Source organism: Glycine soja, chromosome 5, assembly GCF_004193775.1.
Source record: "Glycine soja cultivar W05 chromosome 5, ASM419377v2, whole genome shotgun sequence".
Classification (NCBI taxonomy): Eukaryota; Viridiplantae; Streptophyta; class Magnoliopsida; order Fabales; family Fabaceae; genus Glycine; species Glycine soja.
In genome coordinates this window covers 43962839-43973410 of record NC_041006.1, presented here as the reverse complement: position 1 = coordinate 43973410, position 10572 = coordinate 43962839, and the positions used below count along the sequence as shown (strand labels likewise).

The 10572-nt window shown below is 32.0% G+C and overlaps 1 protein-coding gene across 3 annotated transcripts; it reads right to left on the bottom strand.

The window, feature by feature from the left end:
- Positions 1-1209: 1209 nt before the first annotated feature.
- LOC114413740 lies at positions 1210-4748 on the bottom strand. 3 transcript variants are annotated; one of them, XM_028378277.1, is made up of 6 exons: positions 4615-4748; positions 4377-4508; positions 3991-4172; positions 3378-3467; positions 2494-2652; positions 1210-1666 (listed from the first exon to the last, which is right to left on the bottom strand). In XM_028378277.1, exons 2-6 carry the CDS (start codon positions 4504-4506, stop codon positions 1592-1594), a joined length of 636 nt encoding a protein of 211 aa, XP_028234078.1. In that variant the 5' UTR covers positions 4507-4508; positions 4615-4748; the 3' UTR covers positions 1210-1591. The 3 variants fall into 3 exon arrangements, with proteins under 3 accessions (XP_028234078.1, XP_028234079.1, XP_028234080.1); XM_028378278.1 differs by having other exon boundaries at positions 4009-4172; XM_028378279.1 differs by having other exon boundaries at positions 3378-3464; positions 4009-4172.
- Positions 4749-10572: the final 5824 nt, after the last annotated feature.

The window sequence follows — 10572 nt, the reverse complement described above, 5'->3', positions numbered from 1 at the left end:
TATGTATTTACATGGACTTTAAAGTAAGAAAAAAAAAACAAATTATGAAGTGCAGGAGCTTTTGAATAGGAAAATTGTTTTTATAAGTATTTAATTCTACTATACCATTGTATTCACTATAGTGGTGATAAATAATTCCCCTGCGGCCTTTGAATTTTGCATATATATCTACGTCGCATCTCATTGATTTAGAACCTCTTCTTTTATCTCGAAGATGTCCTAACCTCATGGTCCTTCAATATATGCCAATTATGTTTTTTTTTCTCTCTCTCGATGTGATATGCCAATGAACAGCACGATTAAGAGTAATCTCTCTTGAAATTAATTAATTTCGAACATTAAAGAAAGAAATATATATGTATGTGTATTTATTTTTTCAAAGGAAAAACAATTTATCTTTCACACATATCTCGTATAAGATGAGCAACTTTTTTTTGCTCATCTTATATATGTTTGAAAAAGTAACTCTTGCACTGCATGAGCTTTTTTACGGACATTTGAGGACAAATAAAAAGGTGATACTTCCTCAGCTTAGGTAACACTCGGAAATTTAAGAAGAAAACAATAAGGGTTTAATGTTAACTTTGTATGCAATTCAATACCGCATGGTATTGTCGTCTTGAGTTTGAATTTGTGAGTTTAATGGTCAAAGTTCCCTCAAGCCAGCACGTGAATGGTTCTGTCATATGCCAAAACGGGTAAGGGCCATATGAAATAGAGGTGGCACCTGCACCTGACTGGTTCTGGACTTAAGGTAAAAATAAATAAAAAATTGGCCTACGCATTTTGATATCAATTTGTGGGTGGCAAGCAGTCATTTTCTCACAGCACGATGATGAAATGAATAGCTTTACCACAGCAGCACACATAAGAATTGTCACCTCTTGCACTTCCCACATGCCCTTTCCTGGCACACAATGTGACTTGGTACGTTAACTATCTATCAGTAGACCCGGTCTATTTCTAACTTAGTACTATCAGCTACACATGTTCCTCATTTATGACTTATATTCTAAACACTGGTCTCCAAAATGGGGACGAAAGTAACAGAATGAAAAGAAAATGGGAAATATTCAAATTTAGAGCAGTGCACATCAGTGATCTCATATTGATAAGATTCACAAATGACCAAATAAGTGGTCACAATGAGTTGTTGGTAATTGTGTACCTAAAGGACATGCAATTCATTTCTCAAGGAGCTAGGGAACATACGAACAACAAGTAAACTATTTAAAAATTCAGCTTTTGAGGAAAATGGTTGTTGGCCAAGTTCCAACAGTACCTTCAACATTATTCATCATAGCATGAGGTGCAGTGGTGAACGGCTCCAAAAAAAGTCACAAAATTATATGAACTTAAAAGCATTATCATCATATCTTACAGAGTTGCTTCCATCTGGAATTTTTTGTGAGCAGAACACTAAGGATTTTGAAGTCTCATCCTTTTGTCTGAGTAAATTGAAGAAAGCATAGCTAAAACCTTTCTGAACTAGTCCATATAGATTGAAATTTCTGTTTCAATTACTTTGGCAAAACTTCATTTCAGTGTATATATACAAACAAGCTACTCCAATTCACCTGCGTACCACTAGCTAGCGACTCTTCTCTTCCTCAACTTCTTCAAGCAGTGCTTGTAGCTCTGCTTCTGTTAGGGATTCTAACCGCTTCTGCAGATTCAATAGAGGCAATATTATTCAACAGCATGTTATACTCAGAAACAATGTGAACACACAACCAGCTGCAGACAATTTTCAAGCTTCAGCCATATGTTTAGAATGACTTTTTTTACCACACTACATCAGTCTCTCAAGCTCACTAGAAAAAAGTAAAGTAAAAGTAATATTTTATCATATTCAGAGCAGCTTCTCCCAATTTGAGGATTTTCAGCTACAGCCGCTGGTATTAAGCAATCAGCTTTTTCAGTTGACACGTCAAAGAAAAATGTGAAACGTTTTGAATAAAGTTGGGCAGCCATACAAATCATATTTAGTCCTAGACATTATAAAGAACAGTTTCCTCCACAACAATGAAAAGATATCATAGCCAGTGCAAAGAAACATGCTTCATAGAACAATTGATGAGTAATATCTTCTGGTTTGCATCCAAATTGTCTGAAGTTTGGCCACGTCATATCACTGTAAATATTTTAGGGGACACCATTTTGTTTATAGCCAACTCATGTGGTAGCACCAATATATTCTCATCACATATTTTTCTAAGCCAACCCATTCCAACAATTTAAGGACTAATGATAATTTTTATTTCATTCATAATTTTTTAAAGGAAAAAGGTATGCTATCTTACCACTAGATGTTATGCCTTTAAGGCTTTAACCAATTTACAAGATGGTGAAAAAAGATTAGAAAAAGAAAAAATTGACCCAGAAATATCATATTCAATACCCAAGCATGAACTTCCAATTCTTTTGGTCAATCAAAAAACAATTATTTTCATAGATTTTGCTCCTCTAAAGTGACTTTTAATATTGTTGTACCTCCATCACTTTGCTTTCATAGTCACGTAGTTGTTGTGCATATGTCATTTCCTTGTTTGAAACTCTGAAGATATATGTTGAGATCCACCCAACTGTGAGGCCCAAAACCAGCACTAGCTGAACCACATTTCCTGCTTGTAGTGAATCAACTCCAACAAACTGCAAAAATTATCCAAGAACAGTTGCATGAATTAATCCCAGTGCATAAGTGCCTATATGGCCTCCATCTCATTATGGGCTAAAACAATTATAAGAAGGTACAGTGACTACGTTCTTTATTTACAAGGCACCTGAACCATTCATTAGTAATCTTCAGACTATGTACTGTCTCACTTATGAATCCAAATAAGCTAAGTGCTAAGATGTTGAAAGAAATATATATATATATATATATATATATATATATATATATATATGAGAAGGGATCAAATTGCACCTGTATAACTTTGACAACTATTACACCATTTTTATAACTTGATATAAAATGTGATTTTTATTTATTCAACCGTTGAATTATATCTACATATTACTAAGATCTTTTAAGTCAAAATTGAACAACAACAAGTAGGTAATCAAATGATTCATGTATTAGTATATTTTGAAATGTTTATATTATATCGATTTTAATCTGTGAATAAAGTAACAAATGATTTTGGATTATGAAATTTTGCATATGTGATCTATATGAAAGAAACTTTCAATCCAACAAATAAGTTTTACAAAAACATTATTCAGTTGAAAATTATAGAATGGTGTAATAGTTATCAAAGTTACACCGATGTAATTTGATCATTTCTCTCTCTCTCTCTCTCTATATATATATATATATATATAAACAAGGGAAATGTGTTCCAGTGATTGCATAAGAGCAAAAAGCAAGGTACCTCTAGTCCACTTTTTAAGCCAATGCCAAGTAAAGTAACTCCAAGTCCAATTAATAGGACATCTTTCCTTGTATATCCAAATGGTGTCTTCTGTAACATTGAAAAAAGAATAAGCATCAGGTGTTTCATTTTGTTATATGCTTGAGAGTTGAGATGGCAAGGATGATAAAGCAAGTTGGAGATTTCAGAGATAAGTATAAATCAGACGAGGAAAATAAGCAGCCATTCTATTCTCCATTTATTGAACCTATTTCCACAACCAATACACTCAATCTAAATTAATTAACACTTTTGACTGGTCATAATTTTAAGAAGACAAAAGCATAAAATATCAAACAATAAGGAATAGAATCCATCAAATCAAACTGTTACATACATATAGTTACATACGAGAGAAGTCTCTAAAGAGAATAATTATACTCAATTCCATCCATCTGAAAATGTGGAAAAATCTTCCTCATCTTCCTTCCTTCTAGAAAAGTAGTCATTCTTCTATTGGTTTTACAGTCTTTAAAATGTATGTTTGATATTGAACATGGCATTAAGCATATTAACATAAAATATCATCACATATTCATTGACTAATAGTATCTGAATATGAAAATATCATCACATTAGTATTTGCACATACTACATTTGTCTCCTTAGAGGTTTCATCCGTACTTCCACTAGAGTTAGAAGAACTACTACTTCTAGGGATAGAGAATCTCTCTCTCTTTGAAAACTTGCAATTAAATCCCTTTTCTGATAAAGCAAAGCTCCTCTTTCCATTTAAGCACAGGGGAATGAGTGTTCCTGGACATTTAACAGGAAAGGAGCCACACTCAGAAATAGGAACAAGAAATGAAACCAAGATTAATGAATAACAGAAACAGTCAATTGACAGAACAGCACACTACTGATGCAGCATACTACATTAAATACCAATTGCAATTGTCAGGGAAGAAAAGAAATGTTTCCATTGTAATGAAGCAAACAAAAATTATACAAGTAACGAACCTCTGTTGAAAACTGTACAAGATTTTAGTCCCGGTTGCAGGAAGGGCAAAGCAGAAATACCCACATGGGAATTTGCAAATTTTTGGAATAAAGAGTTGCAATTTGCATTTCCATGTGGAACATAAGCCATCCCTGGAGAAAAGAGAAATCAGTGACGTAGCAAGCTTTCAAAACATAGAAGAAGCTCAAACGAGCGTCCTAAGTAAGTGATAAGCATAAAGATGAAACATTTACTTACCTGTGGAAGGAGAAGAATGAGCAGAAGCAGAAGCAGGGACGAGTGGAGAACGTTAACTCATTGGAGATGAGGTTGTTCAAGTTCAAGTTCAATGTTCAAACGTGTCGTTAATTCCTGTTCCTCCATACGTGTTCTATAGTCATTGGTTTGGCCCCACTCTCCGCTTGAAAGGCCACAAACTAATATATAAAAGATTTTTTTTTTAATGTTTGGCCTAATGTCACAGGAATTTTATTTTATCTTACTTTACTTCCAAATTAACAGTAAGAAATTAATATTTCCACGTAAAGAGACTATTGAGATGAGATTATTTTTTTTTTATAAAGTCTTTCATGTACACATGAGTTAGTTCATTATCCTCATCACAAATTGTATTGCTCATTTTTTAGCTGATTTCAATTCCTTTTGGTAACCTGAATTTTTTACTCTTCTTTTTCTTCCAACATCTATATTTTCTCTATTCTTATTTGAATATTTTAGTATGAATTCCTTTGTGATTCTTTTGTTTCTTATTCATAATTTTTGGTCGAGGAGCAAATCTTTTTAAACTTTTAATTCAATTACTGGTTTTGTTTTCCTCTTTTTTTTATCAGCTGTTTCCCTCATTTGTTAATTATATTTCTTATTTAACTCATCATAATTTTTGTTCGAGGAGCAAATCTTTTTAACGTCACAATTGAGTTTTTTTTTTTCCTTTTCAATCAAAGTAGATATTTGAAACATTTGGCCCCTTTATTATATCCCTCTCGTGCTCCCTCCTTCATTGCTCCAAAAAGTGCTATTGTTCAGCTAGCAAATACGGGTCTTTACTATTTTCGTTGATTTTCTGTTGGTGCAAAGCAAACAGCTGGTCTTAATTAATTGGCCAGAGATCTTTAAGTTGTATGGGACGAAAATTATGATTTTTGGAGCCGTCACTAATTTGCATGTGCATGAACGGATACTCAGTCTCGGCAAATTTCTCCAAAGGGGGTGCTTTTACAAAATATTTTCCTAAAGGGGGTCCTTTTCAAAAATATTACATGAGGGGGCTCTTTTCTACGTACTTTGCATGGATAATATAGCAAACCGTCACTCCTAGTGGCGAGTTTGCTGGGAAAACGCCACGTGACACGAAAAACGCCACTACGACGAGTTACCCAGTTGCAGGCCTAAAGGGGAGTTGCAACTGCAACTTGCGATTTGAGTGCAAGTTGCAACTCCCATTGGCAACTCCCATTTGTTTTATAATTAAATTAGTTTTATATTTTATTTTGTAGTTTCCAGTAAAATAATTTGTATGATAATTTTTTTTAAGTAATTATTAATTAAAACTAAATGTCAGCTTTCAAGTAATTTTTTTAAATACATACATAAATTTAAATAAATTACCAATTTATTTTCCGATAAACAAAGTTCAAAGCTAAAACAAATGTCACAAATCTTCTTGATTAATTTTAATATAAAAAATAAAACTCTATTCAAACTTATGTTTTCTTCGTTGAGTTATATTTGAAAGGAGAAAAGGATTTTAAACTTTTCATAGAGTTATTCTAATTTTGCGGTTATCATTCCCATTGGCAATTTAGGGCAGTATAAATACATACTCAAATATCAATTTTCCTCACGCTGTTTCCATTGTATTTTTGGGATTTTTTAAATACATACATAAATTAGAGTTTAAAATAACTCTACGAAAAGTTTAAAATCCTTTTCTCCTTTCAAATATAACTCAACGAAGAAAACAGAAGTTTGAAAAGAGTTTTATTTTTTATATTAAAATTAATCAATAAGATTTGTGACATTTGTTTTAGCTTTGAACTTTGTTTATCGGAAAATAAATTGATAATTTATTTAAATTTATGTATGTATTTAAAAAAATTACTTGAAAGCTGACATTTAGTTTTAATTAATAATTACTTAAAAAAAATTATCATACAAATTATTTTACCGGAAACTACAAAATAAAATATAAAACTAATTTAATTATAAAACAAATGGGAGTTGCCAATGGGAGTTGCAACTTGCACTCAAATCGCAAGTTGCAGTTGCAACTCCCCTTTAGGCCTGCAGCTGGGTAACTCGCCACTCGTAGTGGCGTTTCCGTGCCACGTGGCGTTTTCCCAGCAAACTCGCCACTAGGAGTGGCGGTTTGCTATATTATCCATGCAAAGTACATAGAAAAGAGCCCCCTCATGTAATATTTTTGGAAAGAACCCCCTTTAGGGAAATATTTTGTAAAAGCACCCCCTTTGGGGAAATTTGCCACTCCGTCTCTATTAAAGTGCAAACCAAAAATAGAATTATATTTATAACTAATTTAATTTAAGCACATCATAATTCTAATCCCATATTTTATTTTATTTTTACAGCAAAAGTGCAAAAGTTTTTTAATTCCAAAAGTTAAGAAGTGGATTTTTTTTATTAGTTTGCTTTAAAAGGGAACTTGTCGTTTGTTCAATTTTATTTATAAGCATTTGTGGCTTTCATGGAGCTAGGAGTAAAGTGGTATAATAAGTTTTCGATCTATTTGGTCTTTAAAATTTTCTTCTCTTCATATTTTTCTTCACGTAACATCCCATTTTTCATATATAAATTAAAAAAAATTAGTTAAAAAAATAGAATTTTAGAAAATGACGAGGTTTTTTTATAATAAAATAAATAAAGAGAAATAATTTTATTAATTAAAATAATGATTTGAGAGAAAGAAAAAATATATTTTTTATTTTTTTATAGAAAACAAAATAGAATTTTTTTTATAAAATAATAAAATAAATAAATAGAGTAAATAACAAGTTATAAGTACCCTACAAGAGGTGTTAAGTCAGTTTTCACATTGATTATGCCTCTTACTCTCAATTTCGTTTTTCTCTCTTTTCCTCCCAAAACCCTTTCACATACCACCAAACCTATCTCAGAAAAATGACGATCTTGAACTCATTCATCGTTGGATTGTCTTGAAAATTGAGAACCATGGTTGGAACTTATTTCCAAATATTCTCACCATTGGGAATTACAAAAATATGTCGGAGCTGAGAGAAAAACCATTTTTATCGCAACTTTTTTTTTCCCGCAGATACCCAAAACTGTCTCAATAAAACTACAATTCCATACTCATTAACCGTTGGATTGTCGTGAAATTTTGATATGTGGTTCACGATTCAATTCCACACACCTTCATCATTGGGATTTGTGAAATAATATTTGTAGAGAAAAAAAACTGAATCACACGAAGAAAGTACAAAATGGAGGCTTCAATCATTTCTCCTTATCGCTGACGTTTGGGAACCCTATCAGAGCAGTCGGAGGAAAAACTAGAAGAATCTCAGGAAACCCATAGGGATGCCCTATTGTTGTCACACTGCATACGTGAGTCCGCTTAGAGGTAAGGGATGAGTTATTCACAATTGGGGATTAATAAAAACATATGTAGGGATCCTTAGAGTATCGTTTGGAATGAGTTTTCGGGTGTTTTCGTAATTTTTTATTTTATCCTTATAATTATAACTATGAATTATATATGTTTGATTAACCAGTTGATGTCCCAATAAGAAATTGTTATAAAATTGATGTGTTCTTGTGTTGAGTGTGAACCCTTAAAAAATTAAACTCTTTTATTAACGTGAATTATATTCTAAATAATATTATTCAATGACTTATTTTATACAAATTACTATCTTGTTCTAATTTTTTCCACTACGATAATCAACATGTTATGTATATATATTTATTATAACACTAAACTAATAAATTAAAGAAAGTTGTAAGGTCAATGCCTAGTGATAATTTCTTTTGATATAATATTAAATTAATTATTATAAAAACTCTTTTGATTAAAAATAATGTAGCTTGATTTACTATATATATATATATATATATGTGTGTGTGTGTGTGTGTGTGTGTGTGTGTGTGTGTGTGTGTGTGTGTGTGTGTGTGTATGTATGTATGTATGTATGTATGTATATATATATATATATGTTTTGTGTCATGCAAATATGATTATTGTGTGATGTGTATATAAGTTATGAGGTGCAATAAATTATTATAATAACATTATAATATTATTATGGAGATTGAGTAGTATAAAGTGGAATGTCTCAATTTGTAAGATACATGTAAACATAAGATGATTGATTGTGACATTATGAGATGTTAAATTGTGGGCATGATATTTGATTGTGAATAAGTGTGTGTGTTTAACACTTATGTGACAATAATTATGCCGTGAGCTGTGAATTATACAATAACCCGACCAATATTGATATTGAGAAAATGTTTATGCGCAATATTAAAGAGAAAGTGTAAGTTTCCTATTTAAGAACCAGTGTTAAATTGTAACGCAATGTGTTGAACGTGTTTAAAACACGAGTGTGAGGTCGTGAATATTGTATAATTCATGAGCAGTGTCTATAAATTGAATTTGCGATGAATTGTGGAATAACATGTTGCTTTGAGATTATAATATTTTTATTGAAATTGAGTATAAGTGCAAAGTTGAATATGTGTTAATCTGTGATATACATGTAAACATGTGATGGTGGATTGTGACATTATGAGATGTGAAATTGTGAACATGTTTTAGTTGTGAATAAGTGTGTGGTTAATACTTGATGTGACATTACTTGTCTTGTGAGCTGTGAATTATACAATAACCCAACCAGTGTTATCTTGAGAAAAGTGTTGATGCACAGTGTTAAAGAAAAAGTGTAAGTTTCCTATTTAAGGATCAATATTAAAAAGAAAATGTAGGTTTTCTATTTAGGAACCAGTGTTAAATTGTAGCGAGTGTTAAACGTGTTTAAAACACGAGTGTGAGGTCGTGGATATTGTATAATTTATAGGCAGTGTCTGCATGCAAAAAATTATTTTAGGGGTTGGACCTGAATTAAGAGGGAGAGGCCCTGACGGACTCTTGAGAGTGTAGGCCTTGGAGGTAAATACACCCGGTTTGAGTGATCCTTTAAGTCTATGTCGATCCTACATGGTTGGAGCATTCTCACAAAGCAGTGTGACCCTGACTAGTCTCCCTATGATTTTATTTAGTGAGAGTAACCTGACATACCCATGTTGTGGTGTGTCTTGTTATCTACTCTTAAGCGCCCCAAGGTGATTTTTTACTGATATGGTATCACATGGCATATATGCTTAAGTCTTAGCATAATTGTTGCACACACTTGCAAATTGTTGATTATGAAATTGATGTGTTATTATGTCTTGATCGGAGTGTGTGATTCATGTGTAATGTGATTGATGATTGAAAAGTGAATTTTAAATGACAAAGTGGTGGAATTACGTGAGTTATGTTTAAGTAAGTTGTATTTCATTTATATGATATGTATATCTAGTTGTCTTGTTTCTCTATTAGTTAGGAATATGATAACTTATTCCCTGTGTGTTGTTTGTGTTTGGATCATGTGATGATCTTGAACTTAATTTGTGTTCGGGGGAGTAGATGACTATGTGAATTGCTTTAAGAAACCTTGTGATGAAGGGTGTCGGGACCCAATACTGTGATATGATGTAACATTGGGGTATAAATTTCTATATTAATTGTATAAAGTCTTAGGCGGCCTTGTTTGAGCCGAGATGACTTTATTATTTATTTAGAAATTTTTTATTAAGATGTTAAAAAAGTGAATGTGAATCTTTTATTATTTTGAAAGACTCGTATTTAAATATGTTTTAAAATTTTTTAATTAATTTCTTATTTCTTTTATTATTAGTATATATATGTAAACGGTAGAGGTTGTCACACATGTTGCAATCCAAGATAGCAGGTAGATACGTTTTGCATTTGGGATTAAACCAATATTAGCTTCTAGAAATGAGAAAGGAAAGCAAGTAGTTTAACGGTCTGTGAACTGTGTGTCTATGCTGTTGTTGATGTCAACTGTCTAAGCAACAACCGAACCGCTGCTTGCCAATCATTCTTTCTGTTTGATAGGAAACAAGCAGAAAACCCATCAAATCAAACATTCA